General features: G+C 43.8%; 1 protein-coding gene and 1 long non-coding RNA gene across 5 annotated transcripts in view; one reads left to right on the plus strand and one right to left on the minus strand.

Annotated features, from left to right (window-relative positions):
• Positions 1-24,583, plus strand: part of LOC132389808 (NACHT, LRR and PYD domains-containing protein 3-like) — a 63,970-nt gene extending 39,387 nt beyond the window's left edge. For 3 of the 4 annotated variants that reach the window (XM_059962359.1, XM_059962358.1, XM_059962357.1), the window contains exons 5-7: positions 8,233-8,404; positions 8,514-8,579; positions 22,264-24,582. In XM_059962359.1, coding sequence (XP_059818342.1) covers positions 8,233-8,404; positions 8,514-8,579; positions 22,264-24,005 — 1,980 coding nt within the window. In that variant the 3' untranslated portion in view covers positions 24,006-24,582. Of the gene's footprint in view, positions 1-8,232; positions 8,405-8,513; positions 8,580-22,263 lie in introns of all 4 variants that reach the window. The other variant, XM_059962360.1, reaches the window with a different exon arrangement.
• Positions 4-12,332, minus strand: LOC132389809 (uncharacterized). The gene is made up of 4 exons (XR_009510700.1): positions 12,279-12,332; positions 11,497-11,534; positions 7,816-7,972; positions 4-1,709 (listed from the first exon to the last, which is right to left on the minus strand). It is a non-coding gene; the product is annotated as an uncharacterized LOC132389809 (long non-coding RNA).
• Positions 24,584-25,445: the final 862 nt, after the last annotated feature.

Consider the following 25,445-nt stretch of genomic DNA (forward strand, 5'->3'; position numbering starts at 1 on the left):
AGTGCAGTCCGTGTATTGTCACTGATCTGCTGGTATCAGAGGGAATAGTGATCAACATTTATCTCCTGCATGTTTTAGGAGATCGACTTGGGAATGGAGACTTTGATCTCTGACTTGCCTCTCGCAGATCTGGTTTCAGTTTTTAAGGTGGGGAGCACTGGGAACTGCAGGTTTAGCATCACCTTTTCCTGTATCACCTGCTGTATTTATCAGTGTGAAGTAAGAGCAGTGGCTGCATATCTGGACTTCCAAAAGGCATTCGGTGTGAAACATTTCAAATCTTGGCTGAACCGTCAGGGAGCTTCACCTCATCTCATTAATCCAGGATGAGTATTAAACTGTCAATTAGGCCAACCGGCTTCACTGCGGTACCTGAGGGAGGGAAACCAGCTAACCACAGCTTGTCTTGGCTCCGTGAGTTCCCAAACAATGTGTGGCTGACTTGTCATAGTCGCAGCAAAGTACAGTACAGAAACAGGCCTTTTGGCCCATCTATTCCATGCCAGACTACAGAATCTACTTATTCCCGTTGACCTGCACCGGGCCATGGCGCTCTATACGCTCATTACGCAAGCATCTATTCAGAATTCTCTTCACAACTTGCACTACTTGCCCTGCTAGCTAGTTTTGCACTCTCACCACCCTCTGAGTAAACCGGTTTCACCTTTGTACCCTTTGAACTTCTCACCTTTCACCCTTTAGTGATAACCTCTTGTTGTAGGACCTCTTTACCTCAGTACAAAATGCCTGCTTGCATTTATCCGATCTATATCCCAATGTAATTGTGTACACTTCTATCAAATCTCCGCTCAATCTTTCATGTTCCAATGAATAAAGTCCTAATCAGTTCACTCTCTTCTTAGAACTTAGGTCTTCCAGTCCAGGTTACATCCTTGTAATGTTTTTTTTTTCTGTACTCTTTCAAACTTATTTCCATCTGTCCTGCAGTTAGGTGTGCAGAACTGCACATAATATCCAGATGAGGCCTCTCCAACGTCTTATATAACATCATATCGTACACGATATTTTCATTTACCAAGGTTAATGCACTAACAAACTTTCTTTCAGAGCCTAGCAACATTTGCTGCCACTTTCAATGGCTTATGTACCTGTATTCCCGATCACTTTGTTCTACCAGTCTCTCAGTAAGATCTACCCTGATCGGTCCATCCAAAGTGCAACATCTTGCACCTGTCTGCATTAAATTGCATTGGCCCCTTTTAAGTCCATTCTCCAGTTGGTCCAGACCTCACTGAAAGCTCGTGTAATCTTCCTCTTTGTCAACTGCTCCTTCCCAATGTTGGAGTCATCAGCAAATTTGCTGATGCTCTTAACCGTAATTTCATCCAGATCATTGATATGGATGACAAACAACAACAGGCACAGCACCGATCCCCGTGACACTGCACGAGATACAGGCGCCAAACAGAAATGCAACAGTCTATAGTTACACTCTGGATTCTTTCCAAAAAGTTAGTGTCTAATCCAGTTTACTACTTTATCTTGAATGCGAAGCAACTGAATCTTCTAGACTGACCTCCTATACGGGACCTTGTAAAAAACCGTGCTGAAGTCCATGTAGACAATATCCACAACCTTGCCTTCATCAACTTTCCTGGTAACTTCCGTGAAATACTCCGAGATTGATTGGATGTGAAAGATCACGCACAAAGCTGATATCTCATGACCACAAACATCAATAGTTTGATCTGAAAGGGCAGAAGAAAGCACAAAACATAAAATAAATCTGGTGACTTGCTGATATCCCATGATCCCAAAAAATCAACAGGTTGTCCTGAAAGGGAAGAAGATCAATAGGATTTCCTGAAAGGGAAAGGGCAAACAAAAAGAACTGCTAACTTGCTGAATATCTGACTAATGAGAGACAGGGACACACCATTTCAGGTCACTCTCTTTGGAGCTCAAAAACAATGATTGTCTTGTCCTAGATCTGACCTATTCAGCCATGAGTGGTATTAGAAAATCAAGTGTGTTACACCCGTGAGTAACTCTGTTCTCGTTGGGATTCATTGGCTCTGTCTGTAATGAATCACACAGGTATTATCCAAAGGCAAGAGATAATCTGTAAATATGATGCTGATCTATAAATTCATCATATAACCATATAACAATCACAGCATGGAAACAGGCCATCTCGGCCCTCCTAGTCCATGCCGAACTCTTAATCTCACCTAGTCCCACCTACCCGCACTCAGCCCATAACCCTCCACTCCTTTCCTGTCCATATACCTATCCAACTTTACCTTAAATGACACAACTGAACTGGCCTCTACTACTTCTACAGGAAGCTCATTCCACACAGCTATCACTCTTTGAGTAAAGAAATACCCCCTCGTTTCCCTTAAATTTCTGCCCCCTAACTCTCAAATCATGTCCTCTCGTTTGAATCTCCCCTACTCTCAATGGAAACAGCCTATTCACGTTAACTCTATCTATCCCTCTCAAAATTTTAAACACCTCGATCAAATCCCCCCCCCCAACCTTCTACGCTCCAATGAATAGAGACCTAACTTGTTCAACCTTTCTCTGTAACTTAAGTGCTGAAACCCAGGTAACATCCTAGTAAATCGTCTCTGCACTCTCTCTAATTTATTGATCTCTTTCCTATAATTCGGTGACCAGAACTGCACACAATATTCTAAAATTAGCCTTACCAATGCCTTGTACAATTTTAAAATTACATCCCAACTTCTGTACTCAATGCTTTGATTTATAAAGGCTAGCGTTCCAAAAGCCTTCTTGACCACCATATCTACATGAGACTCCACCTTCAGGGAACTATGCACTGTTATTCCTAGATCTCTCTGTTCCTCTGCATTCCTCAATGCCCTACCATTTACCTTGTATGTTCTGTTTGGATTATTCCTGCCAAAATGTAGAACCTCACACTTCTTAGCATTAAACTCCATCTGCCAACGTTCAGCCCATTCTTCTAACCGGCATAAATCTCCCTGCAAGCTTTGAAAACCCACCTCATTATCCACAACACCTCCTACCATAGTATCATCGGCATACTTACTAATCCAATTTACCACCCCATCATCCAGATCATTTATGTATATTACAAACCACATTGGGCCCAAAACAGATCCCTGCTAGTCACCGGCCTCCATCCCGATATATCCACCACTACTCTCTGGCATCTCCCAACTAGCCACTGTTGAATCCATTTTATTACTCAGCATTAGTACCTAACGACTGAACCTTCTTAACCAACCTTCCATGTGGAACTTTGTCAAAGGCTTTGCTGAAGTCCATATAGACTACATCCACTGCCTTACCCTCGTCAACATTCCTCGTAACTTCTTCAAAAACTCAATAAGGCTTGTCAAACATGACCTTCCACGCACAAATCCATGCTGGCTACTCCTAATCAGATCCTGTCTATCCAGATAATTATTAATACTATCTCTAAGAATACTTTCCATTAATTTACCCACCACTGATGTCAAAATGACAGGTCTATAATTGCTAGGCTTACTTCTAGAACCCTTTTTAAACAATGGAACCACATGAGCAATACGCCAATCCTCCGGCACAATCCACGTTTCTAATGACATCTTAAAGATCTCAGTCAGAGCTCCTGCTATCTCTACACTTCCCTCAAGGTCCTAGGGAATATCCTGTCAGGACCCAGAGATTTATCCACTTTTAAATTTCTTAAAAGCGCCAGTACTTCCACCTCTTTAATTGTCATAGGTTCCATAACTTCCCTACTTGTTTCCCGCACCTTACACAATTCAATATCCTTCTCCTTAGTGAATACCGAAGAGAAGAAATCGTTCAAAATCTCTCCCATCTCTCTCGGCTCCACACATAACTGACCACTCTGATTCTCTAAGGGGCCAATTTCATCCCTCACTATCCTCTTGCTGTTAGTATAACTGTAGAAACCTTTCGGATTTACTGTCACCTTATTTGCCAAACCAACCTCGTATCTTCTTTTAGCTTTTCTAATCTCTTTCTTAAGATTCCTTTTACATTCTTTATATTCCTCGAGCAATTCCTTTACTCCATGCTGCCTATATCTATTGTAGACATCCCTCTTTTTCCGAACCAAATTTCTAATATCGCTTGAAAACCATGGTGCTTTCAAACCTTTAACCTTTCCTTTCAACCTAACAGGAACATAAAGATTCTGTACCCTCATAATTACACCCTTAAATGACATCCATTTCTCTATTACATCCTTCCCATAAAACAACTTGACCCAATCCACTCTCTCTAAATCCCTTCGCATCTCCTCAAAGTTAGCCTTTCTCCAATCAAAAATCTCAATTCTAGGCCCTGTCCTGTCCTTCTCCATAATTATATTGAAGCTAATGCTATTGTGATCACTGGACCTGAAGTGCTCCCCAACGCATACATCTGTCAGCTGACCTATCGCATTCCCTAACAGGAGATCCAACACTGCCCCATCTCTAGTCGGTAATTCTATGTATTGTTGCAAACAACTATCCTGCACACATTTCACAAACTCTAAACCATCCAGCCCTTTAACAGAATGAGCTTCCCAGTCTATGTGTGGAAAATTAAAATCTCCCACAATCACCACCTTGTGTTTACTACAAATATCTGCAATCTCCTTACACATTTGCTCTTCCAATTCACGCTCCCCCTTAGGTCCTATAATACACTCCTATCAGTGTTACTACACCTTTCCCATTCCTCAATTCCACCCAAATAGTCTCCCTAGAAGAGCTCTCTAATCTATCCATCCAAAGCACCGCCATAAGATTTTCTCGGACAAGCAATGCAACACCTCCTCCTCTGGCCCCTCCTACTCTATCACACCTGAAGCAACTAAATCCAGGAATATCATCTGGAGACGTCTGCTTTACTGGTTAAATCTCTTTTACAACGGTAACTCATCAGACCTGGTCGCAGTGAAACTGAAGGATTATTTTACAGTGCAGTGGACCATCAGGGAATTATGATGATTTATTTCAGTACAGCACAGTACGGGCACTTTGGCCCACAATGTTGTGCTTCCCCTTAAACCCTGCCTCTCTTATTTCTCAGAACAATGTCCTAAGCCCATCCATATTCTGTTACCTTAATTCCAACATCGGTGTATGTTGCTTGAAGACTAGTCAACGTTTTGTTCATAATTCCTGAGTTAATCAGGAAACCCATGCCTGCATTCAGTAAGTCATTACCATTTTACGGTATGAGCGCCAGGCAGTAACCATCTCCATTATAAGATAGCCGCACTGATACTGAATCTTCTTTTGTCTTTACACATCATCAGACCATAAGGCATCAGAGCACAATTGGCCATTAGGCCCATCGATTCTGCTCCGCCATGACATCATGGGTGATGTACTATCCCTCTCAACCCCATTCTCCTGCCTTCTCCCAGTGAACTTTGCTGACCAGACTAGTCAAGAAGATACCAGCCTCTGTTTTAAATATACTCAATGACCTGGTCTCCGCAGCTGTCAGTTCCAATGGATTCTGCAGTTTCAGTACTCCTCGGCTAAATATTATCATCATTTCTGTTCCAAATGGACGTCCCTCTACTCTGAGGCTGTTTCGTCTGGTTCTAGACACCCCCACGTAAAACAACATCTCCACATCCTCTCAATGTCTTTCGATATTCCACAGGTTACAATTAGATTCCCCCTCATCCTCCCACCCTCCAGCCAGTACAGGTGCATCCAGGATCCATTCCCATCTGGTTTAATATCACTGGTTCTGTTCGTTTAGATTCCTCTCTGGACTTTTCACAATGCCATCACAAACTTTCTCTGATCAGGGGATCAAAATATGCGAGTGCGGTCTGGCCAGTGCTTGTGCTTATATTCTGATCCTCTCTAAGTGAATGCTGGCTTTGTGTTTGCCTTTCCTAACACCAACACAAACTGCACGGAATCCTGCACCGGGTCTCCAGAGACTCTTTACAACTCCGATTTCTGAATTTTCTCCCAGATTCAAAAATAGTCTACGTCTTCATTATTTCTGCTTAAGTATATGGCCACGTACCTCACTACTACATTCCAATTGCCACTGATGTGTCCATTTCTTCATAGGTCCATGTCCTCCCGCGAAATCCCTGCTTCCTCAACACTTCCCCTCCCTCCCCATATCTTCGTAATGCCTACAATAACGGCCATAAAGCCTACAAATCATTGACATAACGGAAAAAGAAACTGTCCCAAAACCAACCACTGCAGAACACCACTGGTCACCAACATTCGACCAGAGAAAGCCCTATTTGTTCCCATTCTGTGCTTCCTGGCAGTCAGACAAATCTGTCTGGAGAAAATCTTGGATCCTCTATCCATGCCAGTGTCTTTCTTGTCCTACTGTGGGCCTGGTATTGTTAACCGGCGTCATGTGGGACACCTGGTCAAAGGTCCTCGGGAAGTCCAAGTAAACAACTTGCACTGACTCTCTGTTGTCGACCCAGCATGCTGTTCTCTCAAAAAATTCCAACAGTTCTGTCAGGCAGGATTCCCTTCCATGGATGTTGGCCTTTTTCTTATCATGTGCATCCAAATACCCCGAAACCTTATCCTCAATTATCGGCTGCTGACATCTTCCCAAACGCTGATCAGACTAACTGGCCTATAGTTTGAAATGATCAGTCCTCCGGAACCATTCCAAAATCTAGTGATTATTGAGTGATCATTACTAATGTCTCCACAATCTCTTCAGCCTCCTCTTTCAGAAGCAATCCGGTGAGTTGATCTGGACTCATCTATCTTCACAACTTTCAGCTTACCAAACGCCTTCTCCGCAATAATTGCAAATACACTCATTTCTGCCACCTGACATTCTCAAATACCTGGCACGTTCCAGTGTTTTTACAGTGAGGACTGACGCAAAATGCCGACCAATATCTTCCGGCATTTCCTTGTCCCCTGACAGTACCTCTCCACTGTCATTTTCCGGTGGTCCAATAGCCACTCTCCTCTCTTTCAATCTTCATATATTAGACGGACGTTTTGGTAAGCTATTTTACATCATTCTCTAGCCTGCCTTCCTATTTCATATTTTCTCTATTTACGGCTTTTGAACTGTCTTCTGTTGATTTGTAAAAACATCCCAGTCCTCCAGCTTTCTGCTATATTTTGTAATATTCTGTACCCTCTCCTTTGCTTTTGTGCTGCTTTGACTACCTCGTCAGCCACGGTTGATCATCCTCCGTTTAGAATAATTCTTCATCTTTGTGATCATTTGTCCTCCGAGAAACTTCAGCCATTCCTGCTCTGCCGTTGTCCCTGTTAGTGTCATTTTCGAATGAATTATTGCTCAGCTCCTCTCTCATGCCGAGGTAATTCCTTTATTCTACTGTAGCACTGATACCTCTAACTTTACCTTCTCCCTTTCAAACTGCTGGCTGAATTCTGCTATTTTATGATCAGTGCCTCTGAAGGGTTTATTTAGCTGAAGCTCCCTGATCAAATCTGGTTCAATACACAACACAGAATCCAGATCTGCCTTTCCTATAGTGGGGTCAACCACAGGCTTCTCTCAAAAGCCATCTCATAGGCATTCTATAAATTCCCTCACTTGGGATTCAGCACTGACCTGATTTTCCAAAGCTACCTGGATATTGAAACTCCCCGTGACAATTTTAGCATTGGCTATTTTCCATGCCACTTCTCTCCCCCGTTGTAATTTGTAGCCCACATCCTGGCTACTGTTAACATGCCTGTATATAATTTCCATCAGGGTCATTTTACCTACGCAGTTTCTTAACATCCTCATCGTCTAATCCGATATCACCTCTTTCTCAGAACTTTTCATTTTTAATGACAGCAGCTTCGACCCAACACTTTCACCTACCTGCGTATCCTATTGATTCAATATTTATCCTTGGGTTTAAGCACCCAACTATAAAATTTTGTCAGCCACGATTCAGTGATGCCCGCCATCCATTTGTTTTTGCACTCTCTCTCTCCCCTCTCTTCCGTTCTTGTTGTCACATCTTGTTGATGTAATGCTGCACATTGACAGATCAAGGAAATTAATCACATTGCATCTACTGCAGAGTGTCAGTAAATCCTTATTCTTACACACTATTGATTTAGAATTTCCTTCAGTTACTGTTTCTCTGTTAATGACTGAACCCAGAGAGGATGAGGCAGCAGCCCAGTGACTGCATCTGTTCTGAAGCTACTGGTGCCATGAACAGATACTTTCCTGCACATTCTCCATGTCTGTCTGTCTGCTCCACAATAAGTCCATTGTTTCCTTTTCTAGAAAGTCACTGAACTGACAGAGAAGGGAAACCGGGCAGAGAGTTCCAGACTCTTCCTCAGTCTGGTGAATGGCAAAGGCTCCCGGGCCCGGAGGGCGATGTGGGAATCTTTTCTGATGTGGAGGACTGAGTTACCGAAGTTGGACAGAATACTGAGGGAAATACAGGAACTCGGTATGTTAAAACCACGCTCTGAACACAAAGGTACATTGAGATAAACATTTTAGCTATTTTAATTATTTTAGCTCTGTTTCCATGGATATTTTTTTTCATATTTAAACAGGTCCTGATCCACAAGAATACATGAACATCGGCCAAGGTTTATCTGAATTACCCACTCAGCTGATAGGTGAGTGATGAAATGCACAGTTCAAACCACATCTCAAGTGTTAGTCTGTGACTTGGCAAAACCTGGGAATCAAAGTTCGCCATTAATCATTCACTGATCTCTGGATTTTAGTAACAGTTCAATGAGTGTCTCTTTGCAGCCTGAATATTCTACAATATACTTTTCTATTAATCCAGCTGTTGGTTCTGCTGAAGCCTTCACTCCAGATCCTCACGCTCTGGGAATCCCAACACACCCCAGGCAGGCTCCTGATACACTGTATGACCCAGTCCAGGTGACTTTTCTATCTTCAGACCTTTCATCTTCCAAGCCCCTTTTCCTTTGTAATAGGCCTACACGCAATTCTGTTCGCTGATGTTCTTTACCTTTTAGAATTCTGCCAGTGCCTTGCACAGAGTTTGTCTGGCATTTCCTTTTCACCCGTTACTGCAACTACAACAGCAGTTTCTAGTGGTCCGATATCGACCCTCTCCCATTTTCCACTCTTTATATATCCGGGAAAGAAAGGAAAAATACTTTGGTATCCTTTCTTATATTATTGACCATTTCCTTGCATTTCCTGCGCATTCATGTATAACTAGGAGCATCTATAACATAGTTGCCTCCGACATGACCCTGGTCACTAGACTCTAGACACTAGAATACTACAGCACAGTACAGGCTCTTCCGCCCTGGATGTTGTGCCGACCCATGTATTCCTTTAAAAAGAGTACTAAACCCACACTACCCCGTGACCCTCTATTTTTCTTTTATCCATGAGTCTGTCCAAGAGGTTCTTAAATACCCTTAATGTTTTAGCCTCCACCACCATCCCTGGCACGTTGTTCCAGGCACCCACAACCCTTTGTAAAAAACTTACCCCTGATGTCTCCCCTAAACTTCCCTCCCTTAACTTTGTACATATGCCCTCTAGTGTTTGCTAATGGTGCCCTGGGAAACAGGTTCTAGCAATCCACCCCATCTATGCCTCTCATAATTCTTTAGACCTCTATCAAGTGCCCTCTCATCCTTCTACGCTCCAAAGAGAAAAGTCCCAGCTCTGCTAACCTTGCTTCACATGACTTGTTCTCCAAACCAGGCCACATCCTCGTAAATCTCCTCTGCACCCTCTCCATAGCTTCCACATCCTTCCTATAATGAGTTGACCGGAATTGAACACAATACTCTAAGTGTGGTCTCACCAGAGATTTGTAGATTTGTAACTTGGCCTCTCTACTCTTGAACTCAATCCCCCTATTAATGAAGCCGAGCATCCCACAGGAGTTCTTAACTATCCTGTCAACCCGTGCAGCGACCTTAAGGGATGTATGGATTTGAACCCCAATGTCCCTCTGTTCATTCACACTCTTAAGTAACCAACGATTAAATTTGTACTCAGCATTCTGGTTTGTCCTTCCAAAATGCATCACCTCACACTTATCCGGATTGAACCCCATCTGCCACTCCCTGTCTATATCCTCTTGTAACCTTCAACAACCAGCTCCATCCACAACTCCTCCAATCTTCATGTCATCCACAAGTTCACTCACCCATTCTTCCACCTCTACATCCAGGTCATTTATAAAAATCACAAATAGCAGGGGTCCCAGGACAGATCCCTGCAGCACTCCACTAGTCACCGACCACCAGGCAGAATACTTTCCTTCCACTACTAAACTCTGCTTTCTTCCAATTATTTATTATTTATCCAAACAGCCAAGGTTCCAATTATCCAGTGCCTCATGATTTTCTGGATGAGTCTCTCGTAAGGGACCTTGTTAAATGCCTTGCTAAAATCCATCTAGAGCACATATTACACCGTACCTTCATCAATTGCTATTTGTTACCTCGTCAAAAAACTCAATTAGCCTCGTGAGGCACGATGTTCCCTTCACAAAGCCATGTTGACCCAGACAGTAAATTCCAGGCATCCACAACTCTGTTAAAAAACTACCCACAATTGCTGTAAATTTACCCCATCTCACCTTAACCAAATGCCCTCTGGTATTAGACACCAGTCATATGAAAACAAAAACAACAAGCAAAATACAGGCTATCGACCCAGACTTATATCTCTCAAACTTGTACACCTCAGTCAGATCTCTATTCTAACTCCAGAATAAACAAACCAAGTTTATCAAAACTCTACTTGTAGCACATGTCACCGAATCCAGGCAACATCCTGATGAACCCATTCTGCACCCTCTCCAATCCTTCCAAGAGCTGGACAATCAGAAGAGAACACAATACTCCAGATGCTCCCTAAAACCATAAGACCTAGTAGCAGAATTAAGCCATTCGGCTCAGTGAATTTGCTCTTCAATTCCTCTCCACCCCATTATCCCAGTAAACGTGGACACTCTTCCTAATCAGGAACATATCGACCTGCATTTTAAATATATCCAATGAAGTGTCTTCCTCAGCCGTCTATGACAATAATTTCACAGATTCACCACCCGCCAGCCAAGACATTTCTCCCAGTTTGTCCCCGGCAGCCAGGACAATTCCCTACAGTTCTCAAGCATGTTAATATTCTGTATGAGTCTCCCTTGTGGGACTTTGTCAAACACTCTCACAATATACAAGTAGACAATATCCATGTGTAACTACATGCATCACCTTTGTCACCTCCTGGAGGAAGTCAATCAAGCTGGCAAGACACAAACCCGACTCAAAGCCTTTCTACTTAACCCCAAACCACCTCATACATCCTCTCTGTCATACTCCCATGGGGGAGAACATATAAAAGGCTGAAGGTATATACCACCAGCCTCAACGACAGCTTTATTCTGCATTTATAAGACTACTAAATGTTCACCTACTATTATTATTGGCTCTTAATAATAATAAGACAATTTTATATCTAAAATTATAGCATCTTACGTCTTGTAACTAATAACAACTCAGATAACAACTTAGATAACCACAATATACTCACAGGAGAGCAGACAGAATACAGTAATTCTACTTCAAACCCTGTGTAAAGCAGAAAACTTTCAGTGTTATATTGTCAATCAGAAAAAAAATCACATCTGATTCTGTTCCTCGTGTGTTTAAGAGAAGTTCCAAATATATATAAAATTCATACAATGCTTGTGAAATTTCTACAACTGATGAAGCATTCGCTTAAAATAATCGTCCTAGTAACAACCAGAGAGGAACAACGACCACTATCAAAATAAATGGAGGGATTTTCCAGAGTGACTCACTGAGCCCACTATGGTTTTGTCTCGCTTTAAGCCCACTCATAATTTACTGAAACAGACAAAAATCAGGTAGCTAATCAGAAAAAAAATACGAATTATACCTTGACACGTCTATACATTGATGATTTGAAATTATTTGCTCGCATCAGTAAAGCTGAAATAAACAATTCAAATAATGGAACTAATTTCCATATATACAAGCATGAACTTTAGACTAGAAAAGTACAGAACATGATTAAACATAAAGAAAGGTACAATAGAACCGGTAGAATATCAAACAGAGCATCAGGATGCAATGCAACAGAATATGAAATGGATATTTAGGATATCAATAAGCAAAGAAGATAGATCATCGTGTGATAAAGGAAAACCTTCCAACAAAATTTACTTCAAGGCTGAAGAAAATCTGCATTTACTGCTAGGCTGAACAAACTTTGAATTTACATCAAGGATCAAGAAAATCTGCAAAACAGAGTTGAAAAATAAAAATATAAAGAAGGTAGTAAACACTCACTGTGCCCATATTGATGTATAATTTTGGTAAAATCTCCTGGTCTGAAACAGATCTGGAAAATATGCAAAAAAATAAGAACTTAAATAACAATTTCTGGAAAATACCATGTGCACTGGAGCGCACTCAGATTGATATGAACGAGGACAGTATGAGGATGATGAATAACAGATCTAAAAAAAAATGTGACAACAGCCAGATAAAAAATTTCAGGATTAGGGTTAATATCATGGACACTTCGTGAAAATTGTTTTTCTGCTCCAGCAGCACGATTACGATAAAGTGCGGGCAGTGAGTCTGTATTTATGTATACAATTGTGGAAATAGAATTGTATCAGCGTGAATTAATCAGTCTGATGGCCTGGTGGAAGAAGCTGTTCCGGAGCCTGTTGGTCCTGGCTTTTCCGCTGCGGTACCATTTCCCGGATGGCAGCAGCTGGAACAATTTGTGCTTGGTGTGCCTTCAGTCCAGAATGATCCTTCGGGCACTTTTTACCCCGTCGCTGAAATTACCTGAATAGTAGGAAGTTCACACCTACAGGTGCACTGGGCTGTCCGCACCACTCTCTGCAGAGTCCTACGATTGAGAGAAGTACAGTTCCTATGCAAGGCAGTGATGCAGCCAGTCAGGATGCACAAATTGTGCTCATATAGAAAATCGTTAGCATTTAGGAGCCCATCCCAAACGTCCTCAACCATCTCAGCCATCTGTTTTTCTGTTTTCCTTTTTTTTGTTCAGACTAGAGAATATGCCAGGCAGGATGTTGGAATGCTCCTCTTGCAGGATGTGGGAAGTCAGGGAGACCTCCAGTGTCCCTGACAACGATACCTGCAAGAAGCGCATCCAGCTGCAGCTCCTAACAGACCGTGTTAGGGAACTGGAGCAGGAGCAGGATGACCTCCGTATCATTCGAAAGACTGAGCAGATTATAGATAGTAGCTTCCAGCAGGTAGTTACACCTAAGGAAAAGGGCACAGGTAATTGTGTTACCGTCAGGTGAGTGAAGGAGAAAGGGCAGTTAATGCAGAGATCTTCTGTGGCCATTCCCCTCCAAAATAGGTATTTGGATACTGTTGGGGGGCGGGGTGAGGATGGCTTACCTGGGACAAGCTGTGGCAGCCGGATCTCTCGCACTGAGTCTGGCTCTGCAGTGCAGAACGGAGGGAGGAGGAAGAGGAGAGCGGCAGTGATAGGGGACTCCATAGTCAGGGGTTCAGACTGGAGATACTGTGGTTGTGACAGAGACTCCCGGATGGTATGTTGCCTCCCGGGTGCCATGGTCAGGGATGTCTCTGATAGCCTGCACAGCATTCTGAGGTGGGAGGGTGATCAGCCAGATGTTGTGGTACACATCGATACCAATGACATAGGTAGAAAGATTCAGGATGTCCTGAAGCGTGAGTACAGAGAGCTTGAAAAACAGGAGATAGAGGGTAGTAATCTCCGGATTGCTGCCTGTGCCACGTGCCAGTGAGGGTAAGAGTGCGATGCTCTGGCAGATGAACACGTGGCTGAGAAACTGGTGTAGGGGGCAGGGTTTCAGATTTCTAGATCATCGGGACCTCTTCAGGGGCAGGTGGGACCTGTACAAGAGAGACGGGTTACATCTGAACTACAAGGGACCAATATACTTGCAGGGAGGTTTGCTAGTTTTATTGGGGAGGGTTTAAACTAGATGGGAACCAGAGTGCCAGAGTAGGTAGTGGAACGGGGGTAAAAATAAATGATGCTGGTAGTTCATGCAAAGTCACAAATAGCAAGGTTGTGTGTGTTGGTAATAATCTTCTGAGGTGTGTCTATTTCAAAGCGTGGAGTATTGTGGGAAAGGCAGACGAGCTGAGGGCCTGGATTGACACATGGAATTATGACATCATAGCCATTACTGAAACTTGGCTACAGGAGGGGCAGGACTGGCAGCTCAATGTTCCAGGGTTCTGATGTTTCAGACATGATAGAGACAGAGGGATGAAGGGTGGGTGATGGCTTTGCTAGTCAGGGAATATATTAAAGCAGTGTTTCGGCAGGACAGATTAGATGGCTTGTCTACTGAGGCCATATGGGTGAAGCTGAGAAACAGGATGGTACGACCACATTAATAGGGTTGTATTATGGACTACCCAATAGTCAGCGAGAATTGGAGGAGCAATTCTGCAAAGAGATAACAGACATCTGGAGGAGACAGAAATATGTGATTGTAGAGGATTTTAATTTTCCACACATTGATTGGGACACCCATACTGTTAAACGTCTTGATGGGTTAGAGTTTGTAAAATGTGTTCAGAAAAGTTTTCTAAATCAATATATAAATGTACCAGTTAGGGAGAATGCAATATTAGATCTTCTATTTTGAAATGAGTTAGGGCAGGTGACGGAGTCTGTGTTGGGAAACACTTTGGTTCCAGTGATCATAACGTCATTAGTTTCAACTTGATCATGGATAAAGATAGATCTGGTCCTCAGGTTGACGTTCTAAACCTGAAAAGGGCCAAATTTGAAGAAATGAGAAGGGATCTAAAAATCGTAGATTGGGACAGGTTGTTCTCTGGCAAGGATGTGATTGGTAAGTGGGAGACCTTCAAAGGAGAAATTTTGAGAGTGCAGAGTTTGTATGTTCCTGTCAGGGTTAAAGGCAAAATGAATAAGAATAAGGAGCCTTGGCTATCGAGGGATATTGGAACTGTGATAAAGAAGAAGCGAGACGTATAACATGTATAGGCAACACGGAGGAAATAAGATGCTTGAGGAGTATAAAAAGAGTAAGAAAATACTTAAGAAATAAATCAGGAGGGCTAAAAGAGGACATGAGCTTGCTCAGGGTAAAAGATAATTTTAATAACTTCTACAGGTATGTTAAGAGCAAAAGGATAATAAGGGATAAAATTGATCCTCTTGAAGATCAAAGTGGTCGGCTATGTATGGAACCAAAAGAAATGGGAGAGATATTAAATAGGTATTTTGCATCTGTGTTTACTAAGGAAACTAGAAAGGAGTCTATGGAAACAAGGCAAACAAGTCGGGAGATCATGGAACTTATACAGATTAAAGAGGAGGAGGTGCTTGCTGTCTTGAGGCAAATCAGAGTAGATAAATCCCCAGTACCTGACAGGGTATTCCATCGGACCTTGAAGGAGACTAATGTTGAAATTGCAGGGGCCCTGGCAAAAATATTTAAAATGTCGATATCCACGGATCGTGTGCCAGGGGATTGGAGGATAGCTCAAGTAGTTCTGTTGTTTAAAAAAGGCTCAAAAAGTAAGCCGTGAAATAATAGGCCAGTAAGTTTGACATCCATAGTAGGTAAATTATTGGACTAAGAGATAGGATCTCCAGGTATTTGGATAGACAGGGACTTATTAAAAAAATGTCAGTATGGCTTTGTGCGTGATGGATCATGTTTAACCAATCTATTAGAATTTATCGAGGAAGTTACCAGGAAAGTGGATGAAAGGAAAGCAGTGGATGTTGTATACATGGACTTCAGTAAGGCCTTTGGCAAGGTCCCGCATGGGAGGTTAGTTAGGAAGATTCAGTCGCTAGGTATACATGGAGAGGTAGTAGATTGGATTAGACATTGGCTCAATGGAAGAAGCCAGAGAATGGTAGTGGAGGATTGCTACTCTGAGTGGAGGCCTGTGACTAGTGATGTGTCACGGGGATCAGTGCTGGATCCATTGTTATTTGTCATCTATCTCAATGATCTGGATGAGAATCTGGCAAATTGGATCAGCAAATTCACTGATGATACAAAGATTGGAAGTGTAGTGGACAGTGAGGAAAGTTTTCAAAGCTTGCAGAGGGATTTGGACCAGTTGGAGGAATGGGCTGAAAAACGGCAGATGGAGTTTAATGCGGACAAGTGTGAGGTATTGCACTTCGGAAGGTATTGCACTTCGGAAGTTAGAACATACAAGGTAAATGGTAGGACTCTGATGAGGGCAGTAGAACAGAGGGATCTGGGAGTATAGATACATAATTCCCTAAAAGTGGCGTCATTAGTAGATAGGGTCGTAATGAGAGCTTTTGGTAAATTGGCCTTTATAAATCAAAGTACTGAGTATAAGAGTTGGAATGTAATGGTGAGGTTGTATAAGACATTGGTGAGACCGAATTTGGAGTATTGTATGCAGTTTTGGTCACCTAATTACAGGAATGATATTAATAAGGTTGAAAGAGTGCAGAGAAGGTTTACAAAGATGTTGCCAGGACTTGAGAAACTGAGTTACAGGGAAAGTTTGAATAGGTTAGTACTTTATTCCCTGGCATGTAGAAGAATGAGAGGTGATTTGAGAGAGGTGTATAAAACTATGATGGGTATAGATAGAGGGAATACGAGCAGGCTTTTAACACTGAGGCTAGGGGAGAAAAAAACCCAGAGGTCATGGGTTAAGGGTGAAGGGGGAAAAGTTTAAAGGGAACGTTGGGGAAGGTGCTTCTTCACACAGAGAGTGGTGGGAGTGTGCAATGAACTGCCAGATGAAGTTGTGTATGCGGTCTCACTTTTGACATTTAAGAAAAACCTGGACAGGTATATGAATGAGAGGTGTATGGAGGGATATGGGCCAGGTGCAGGTCAGTAGGACTAAGCAGAAAAATGGCTCAGCACAGCCAAGAAGGGCCAAAAGGCCTGTTTCTGTGCTGTAATGTTCTATGGTTCTATCTGAGGTGAAAGAGGTGCTGTTGTGCCTTTTTTCACTACACAATTAATGTGGGCAGACCACATGAGATCCTCAGTGATGTGAATGCCGAGGAACTTGAAGCTGTTCACTCTCTCAAACCCAGATCCATTGATGTCAATAGGGGTTGGCCCGTCTCCATTCCTCTTGTCTTTGCAACATTGCATCCAGCTCCTTTGTTTTTGCGACATTGAGGGAGAAGTTGTTTTCTTGTCAACACTGTGTCAGGGTGATGACTTCTTCTGTGTAGGCTGCCTCGTTATTATTTGAGATTTGGCCAATAAATATAGTATCCTCAGCAAATTTAACTAGCAGTTTGGAGCTGTGGGTGGCGAAACAGTCATGCGCATACAGAGAGTAAAGGAGGGAGCTTAGGACACAGCCCTGAGGGGCTCCTGTGTTGAGGGTCAGAGGGGCAGAGGTGAGGGAGCCCACTCTTACCACTTGCTGGTGATCTGACAGAAGTCCAGGACCCAGCTGCACAAGGCAGGGTGAAGGCCGAGGTCTCTGAGCTTCTTGTCAAGCCTGGAGGGAATGATGGTATTGAATGCTGAACTGTAGTCAAATAACATCATTCTCACACAAGCATCCCTCTTCTCCAGATGGTTAAGGAGGTGTGCAGAGCAGTGGCTATTGTGTCATCTGTTGATCGGTTGTGTCGGTAGGTGAATTGTAGGGGGTCCAGTGTGGGTGGTAACAAGCTGCAGATGCAGTCCTTGACCAGTCTCTCAAAGCATTTGCTTATTATTGAGGTGAGTGCGACAGGACGCCAGACGTTCAGACACGTTGCCTTAGTCGTTTTCGGTACAGGAACAATGGTGGATGATTTGAAGCAGGAGGGAACTCTACACTGGGAGAGGGTGAGATTAAAAATATCCGTAAATACACCTGCCGGTTGTGCCGCGCGCATCCTGAGTACCCGCCCTGGGACGCCGTCCGGTCCCGCAGGCTTGCGACTGTCCACTCGTTGGAAACACCTGCGAACTTCAGCCTCAGAGATGACCAATGTGCAGGTCGCTTTGTCGGCTCTCCTCGGGGTCTCAGTGTTGGCGATATCGAACCGAGCGTAAAGAGACTTAGATCCTCTGGGAGACAGGCAGCGATGTTGGCAGCACCACTGCACTTAGCTCTGAAGTCTGCATTGGGGTGCAGAGCTTGCCATAAGCTGTGTGTGTTGTTGGTGGAGAGCTGTGCCTGAATACGATCTCTGTATTGTCGTTTCGCTGCCTGGATGACTTTGCACAGATCGGAGCTGAATTTCTTGAGCTCCTGCTGATCACCGGCAATGTAAGCAGTCAGTCACACGGCAAGTGCTGTTCACACGGAACTGTTGGTACAAATTTTGTGGTTTGGGCAGTCCTGACCGATTTCTGAAGGAAATCATCTCCCCTCTGTGACAATAACACACAAATGGGGGATGTTGTTATTACACAGCTGTGATAATAACAGCCGGGAACTCCCTTGGCAGCCGGAAAGGTTTACACAGCAGCACCAGGTACTCAAGATCTGGGGAACAAAAGGGTTTGAGGGCATGAACATTGCGGGGTTCCACCAAGCATTAATGATCATGAAACATACCCTAAATCCGGTTCTCTTCCGAAATAGGTGTGTGTGTGTGTGTGTGTGTGTGTGTGTCTGTGAGTGGGGCTTGGTGGTACTGGATGACGACACGATTGTTGGTGACGGTAGGGGCCAATTCCGAATCTGTGGACTCGGGAGCAGTTGGGACAGAGGGACAGCTGGGATGCAGGCGCTTGGGTAGTTGGAATCTTCTTGTATCCCCTCTTCTTTTCAGCACTCGCTCTTCTGGGTTCCTCAAAATTCTTGGCTTTTCCTCAAAATCAGCGGCTGCCACTCATTGACCTCCATATTTGCCTGAGAGAGCCTCTGCTTAATTTGGCCCTTGTACCTCCTGCGCGGGGCACCACGATCTCTCTTGCCCTGAGAGAGTTCTCCGTAGTGTACTGCTTTCGGTAACCTGGAGTTGTCCATGCGAGACATGTGGCCTGTCAGACGGTGGATCTGGCTGAGCAGCGAAGTGGCTTCAGGGCTGGAAGTTGAACATATATAGCTGTGCATGTCTGTGTGATTATACGAAATATTAAACTAAATAAGTAGTGCAGAAATATAAATTTAAAAAGAGATTAGTGAGGCAGTATCGATGGTTTCAATGTCCATTCGGAAGCTGCATGGTAGAGGAGAAGTTGCTCCTGAATCGTTGAGTGTGCACCTTACTCCGTTCCTCGTGAACCAGACGGTGATGCAGACAGTTACAATGCTCTGCAAGTTACACCTGTAGAAATATTCAAGTGATGTTGAAAACTCCTGATGAAATATTGCCACTGTTGGTGCCTTCTCTGTAGCTGTATTGATATATTGGGTCCAGGTTAGATAGTCGGGAATATTGACAGCCAGGAATTTGGAATTGCTCACTCTTTCCACATCAAATCCCTCTGTGAGGACTGGTGTGTCGTGCTCCCTCATCTTGCCTTTTCTGAAATCCACAATTAGCTCTATTGACATAGATGTCGACAAGGAAGTGTCGAGCTCCTGTCTCAGAGTTGGAGACTTCTTCCCAGAAACAGAAGGGATCATTGTAGCAATACAGGACAAGGTTGTTGACACATGTAGTTATCAATAATACAGAATAAACGACTAATAGGTCCAAGACGATATATGCTGAAAATTATAAGAGAAACTACAAACAATCCGACTTTAAAAGATCCTGCAGTTCAACTGAATCTCATTACTTGCACAAGCAAAATAAAATGGCGAACAACATTCACAAAAACATTGCTTAAACTACAACTGATGAAAAACCCCATAATTTACTAAATATACAAGCCTCTTCCACTTTTGGAGTTAGAGTCCTTCATATCACTGCATCAGATCATTATTTCAGATAGGATAATATATGATCTGTGTTCGGATGTAATTTTACAGGATAAACAAGCAAAAGCAACCTTTTAAATATATATAGCCATTCCAAACACACATAACTTACAGAAATGAATTAGTAAAAAAAAATATACCAGAAATATATTGAATTGAAAGGGCAAAATGAAAGACTATGGAACACGAACAGGGTATTATTTATCCCAATCGTAATATCGATAACTGGTATCATCCTAAAGGCTTTACAGAATAGTATTAATAAATTAGGCCCACACGGCGATACTTGTGTAAATCTTCGAAAACCCATAACACTATACACCACGAGAATAGTCTGAAATCTCCTCTCAATTGAGACATGTGTGTGCTTGGCTATGCCTGTACCTCAAGTTTTACCAGTTTAGGCTGATAATAATAATAATAATAATAATAATAATAATAATAATAATAATAATAATAATAATGACTTATTTATAAAGCACCTTTCATCCAGACGATGGGGTTCAAACCGTATCACAACGGGATAAAGTGCAAACTAGAAAACAAAAGACAGAATGTGTCAGTCCTAATATACACCTCAGACTTCTGCACAATACTGTAGTTTAAGCTGTTGAATTCTACAGTTTAGGAACATAGTCCCAAAAAAACTCAACGCTGACCTCCCAATGATCCTTTGGCCTTCTACCTTATCGTCTGCCTGCACTGCATTTTATCGGCAACTGAAACACTGTTTCCCTGAACTATTCTGTTCCATTTTGCCTTGTACAACCTCATTGCACCGATGTGATGTAATGATCTATTTGGATCGCATGCAGAAAAGTTTTCCATTTTACAGTGGTGCATGTCACAATAATAAACCAATTTACCGATTCATTGTCAATAATACATCGCCCCTCGGTTGCTTAAGATTGTTATAACCGGGGGGGAGGGGGGTGACAGTGCGGATGAGCTGCCACGACCTATTAAATGCTCCCAGTGGCGAGTAGCCTCTGTCCAGCTCTTGGTCTTCACGTGCGGTTTAGCCACTAATCCCGGTGGAAGCGTTTCTTCTGACAGGAGAAGAGGCAGAGGTGGGTTTCTGGTGCCTTACAACCAGTCACTTTGGGCAGATGGGGCTTGTCGGCTGTGATTGGCAGCTCACCCAGGAACAAGAAAACTCTGATCTCAAAACTCCACTGCCTTGTAACTGTAACCCCTCATGGGGAAGAGTTTGGGAGTAAACCCAGTGGGAAAGCCTGGAGCTGGAGTCCCTGAGTCAGTGTTAAATGGTGTTCAACGCAGACTGGCATCTCCTGCGACACCTCTGGTGCCAAGCTGTGTCAGTCTGTGTCGTTCCTTTGTGCACATCAGATGCATGGAGAGAGGGAGCTTGCTACTTCGGCAGAAGCTTCCTCTCCATATTGGAGTGTCCCGGCTTACAGGGGCAGGACATCCATGGTCGACAAAATGCACAGTGACCTGCTCTCCATAGTTCCACACCAGATCAACATTAACATCGTCTGTTAATGAGTCAAACAATGCTTTAAATATAGTGAAATGTTGTTGTAATGGGAGGTGCAGTCAGGATTGCAATAGGATATTCAAGATTCAAAAACTTTATTGTCGTTCCAACCGTACATCAGCTCTGCAGGGTAGAATGAGACAGCGGTTCCCAGGAGCAGTGCAATCATAACATAACAAACGCAACACTAAATAATAAACACAACAATAAAAAATAAAACACAACAGCCACATGTTGCTTTAAATCAAGTTATAGGTGTCCGGTGCAAGTTAAAAGTGTCCAAAGCAGAGTCAGATAGAGCAGCTATTTAGCAGTCTGACTGCCTGTGGGAGGAAGCTGTTTAGTAGCCTTGTGGTTTTAGTTTTGATGCTCCTGTAACATTTACCTGATGGCAGATGAACAAACAGTTCATGGAGAGGGTGTGAGGGGTTTTTAATTATGTACCGTGACTTCTGGAGGCATCGACGTTGAAAGAGGTCTTGGAAGAAGGTAGGGAGACCCCAATAACCTTCTCTGCTCCCCTAACCACCCCCTGTAAGGCTTTTTTGTCGGCAGCACTGCAGCTGGAGTACCGGGTTGTGATGCAAAAGGTCAGCACACTCTCAACCACGCCTCTGTAGAACATAGTTAAGATGTTAGTGGGGAGTGATGCTTGTTTAAGCTTCCTCAGAAAGTGCAATCAGGGGAATGTTCACCTTCACAAATAACTAGAACCAGAACATGAGGATTGGACAATTTCAGGGACATCCATTGCTGTCAATTCTGTGCCTGCGAACAGAATTTTACTTTCTGTTCTAATATCCATGGAAGCATTGAATTTATTCATGTAATCTCAAACACTGAATTCTGAAATACCGTTATAAAGTTCTTTGTCAGATGAGCCGTTTAACGTTTTGAATATGTTCTCTGTTCCCATGGAAGATGTTCAACAGAAACACAAGGAGACTCTGCGAACACGAACTGAAAAACTGAGAGTGAACACGATCCTGATGACGGAGAAGGTGAAGGTTTTCCAGCTGGCTGATCGATACGCTGAGCTCACGGTCATTTCTACTGTTCGAGATCGGACACTGGTGGAACATGAGCTGCTGGCAAGAGGCAGAGACCATGAGGATTATAGAGAGAAACAACTCCGCAGACAGCTGGAAAAAATCCGGACTGATCAGTTATTCCAGAGCAGCTTTTCCCGGAGTAAATCCAAATCTGGGAGTTCAGCAGCAGTGGCCGGAGTCCCGGGGATCGGGAAAACAACGATGGTACAAAAGATTGTTTATGACTGGGCCATGGGGAAAATATACCAACAGTTCCAGTTTGTCTTCAGTTTCAAATTCCGAGATTTAAACAGTATTGACTGTCGAATAAACCTGAAGGAACTGATTCTGGATCAGTATCCTTACTTTGGGAATATCCTGAGAGAAGTCTGGAAGAACCCAAAGGGATTGCTGTTTATATTCGATGGTTTAGATGAATTCAAACACAAAATCGATTTTGCGGACAGTCGGAGAGATACAGAACAAAAGCACCAGTGCCCAGATCCCGAGTGGTGGTGTGAAGTGTCTGACATTGTGTACAGTTTAATCCAGGGCAAGCTGCTCCCAGGGTGTTCAGTGCTGGTGACCACCCGCCCCACTGCGTTACATTTATTGGAAAAGGCGAATATCAGTGTCTGGGCTGAAATCCTGGGATTTGTTGATGAGGAACGGAAGGAATATTTCATCAGACATTTTGAAGATCAGACGGTGGCGGAAGCTGTTTTCAATTATGTGAAGGAGAACGAGATCCTGTACACCATGACCTACAACCCCTCCTACTGCTGGATCCTCGCTCTGGCACTGGGCCCCTTCTTCACACAAAGAGTCAGGGACCCACAGCGAGTTCCCAAGACCATCACCCAACTGTACTCCTACTATATTTACAACATCCTGAAAAACCACGGCCGTGAGATTGAGAGACCCCGTGATGTGTTACTCAGGGTTGGTCAGATGGCCTTCAGAGGAGTGTCCGAGAAGAAGATTGTGTTTACAGATGGAGATTTGGTCAACTACAGTCTGCAGCCTTCCCAGTTCCTGTCCGGGTTCCTGATGGAGCTTTTGGAGAGAGAGGATTCTGCCCAAAGCGTGGTGTACACATTCCCACACCTCACCATCCAAGAGTTTGTAGCTGCAGTCGCACAATTCCTGAATCCACATCCCGGGGATATCCTGAAATTCCTCACTGAAGCCCACAACACGACAGATGGGCGATTTGAGGTATTTCTCCGTTTTGTTGCTGGTCTCTCCTCTCCAATGACAGCTCGGGGCCTGGTGGAGTTTCTGGGTCCATTTCCTCATGAAACAACCTGCCGGGTGATTGACTGGGTGAAGGAGGAGGTTAAACGTCAGATTGGAAACACAGGGAGTGAAGCTGGTAAAAGGAGCCTCCTGAACACATTGCACTACCTGTTTGAGTCTCAGAATCGTGGACTGTCTCAGGAAACACTGGGATCTGTGGAAACACTTTCATTCCGTGGAATGACACTGACCCCGATTGACTGCGCGGTCCTGTCTCATGTCATCGGACTCTGTGATACAATAAAACACCTCAACCTGGAGGGCTGCCACATTCAGTGTGAGGGAATCCAGCGGCTGGGACCCGGGCTGCACAAGTGCCAGGAGTTGAGGTAACTTGATTTATCTCTCACTCGGAACTGTGAAACTGTTCTATTGTGTCATTTCAATGTAAAGAGATTTGGGTTAAACTGTGATAAATCAGATTGTGAAGAATTGTGACAAATGCCCAGGGGATCGGTCAGCAATTCCCCAAGGACAGGAGGGTTCTGTGGTTCCTTGTGAAGGGATGTTGGAGACTTCATCAGATCAGTGAACAACGACCATTGGTTTAATGGTAGTAAATCACAGGAATGGCCGTGTTTCCTGCTGCCTGTGACACGTCCATTGACAATGTTCCTTCTCACTGTTACTGACACCCAGATCGACACTGACTGCAGCAGATGGGTCAAAGATTCACACCCCCTTCCCGGTGAGGGACAAGAGGCCGTCTGCAGACTGTCCCAGTGAGAAGGAAAGAAATACCATTGTGAGATTGCCCTCCCCTGCCCTTTCCTGTTTGTGACTTTGCTCACTACCAGATACACAGAGAGCGAGGCCGCATCTCCTCTGGGTCTCTGTTCAGACCCAACACACGCGTACAAAAATTCCCCTTCCTCCTTTCGGATCTCTCTTCCAATCCCCCTTCCTCCTGTGGGATATCTCTGCCTCATCCCCCTTCCTCCTCTCAGATCTCTTTCCCCATCCCCCATCCTCCTATGGGTTCTCTCTTTCCCATCCCCCTTCCACCTCTAGGTTCTCTCTTCCCCATCCCCTTCCCTCCAGTGGTATCCCTTCCCATTCCGCTTTCCTCCTGTGGGATCTATCTTTCCCATCCCCTTACCTCCTGTCGGATCTCTCTACCCCATCCCCCTTCCACCTGTGGGATCTCACTTCCACATCCGCCTTCCGCTTGTGGGATCTCACTTCTCCATCCCCCTTCCTCCTGTGGGATCTCTCTCCCCCATCCCCCTTCCTCCTGTGGGATCTCTCTTCCCATCCCCCTTCTTCCTGTGGCAACTGACCTCCCCATATTCCTTCATAGAATCGTAAAATCATAGAACACTACAGCATAGAAAACAAGCCATTCGGCCCTTCTGCTCTGTGCCAAAACTTTATTCCGCTAGTCCCATTGACCTGCACCCAGTCCATCGCCCTCCAGACCTCTCCCATCCATGCATCTATCAGATTTATTCTTAAAACCTAACAGTGTGTCCGCATTTTCCACATCAGATGGCAGCTCGTTCCACACTCTCACAACTCTCTGAGTGAGGAGGTTCCCCCTAAACCTTTCCCCTTTCACCCTGAAGCAAAGTCCTTTTGTAATTTATCTCTCCTAATCTGTGTGGAAAGAGCCCATTCGCATCTACCCTGTCTATTCCCCTCGTAATTGTGTAAACTTATATCAAATCTCCCCTCATTCTTCTGCGCTCCAAGGAATAAAGTCTTAACCTGTTCAATCCTTCCTTGTAACTCAACTCCTGAAGAGCCGGCAACATCCTCGCAGATCTTTTCTGC

This window comes from Hypanus sabinus, unplaced genomic scaffold (genome assembly GCF_030144855.1).
Source record: "Hypanus sabinus isolate sHypSab1 unplaced genomic scaffold, sHypSab1.hap1 scaffold_663, whole genome shotgun sequence".
Lineage (NCBI taxonomy): Eukaryota > Metazoa > Chordata > Chondrichthyes > Myliobatiformes > Dasyatidae > Hypanus > Hypanus sabinus.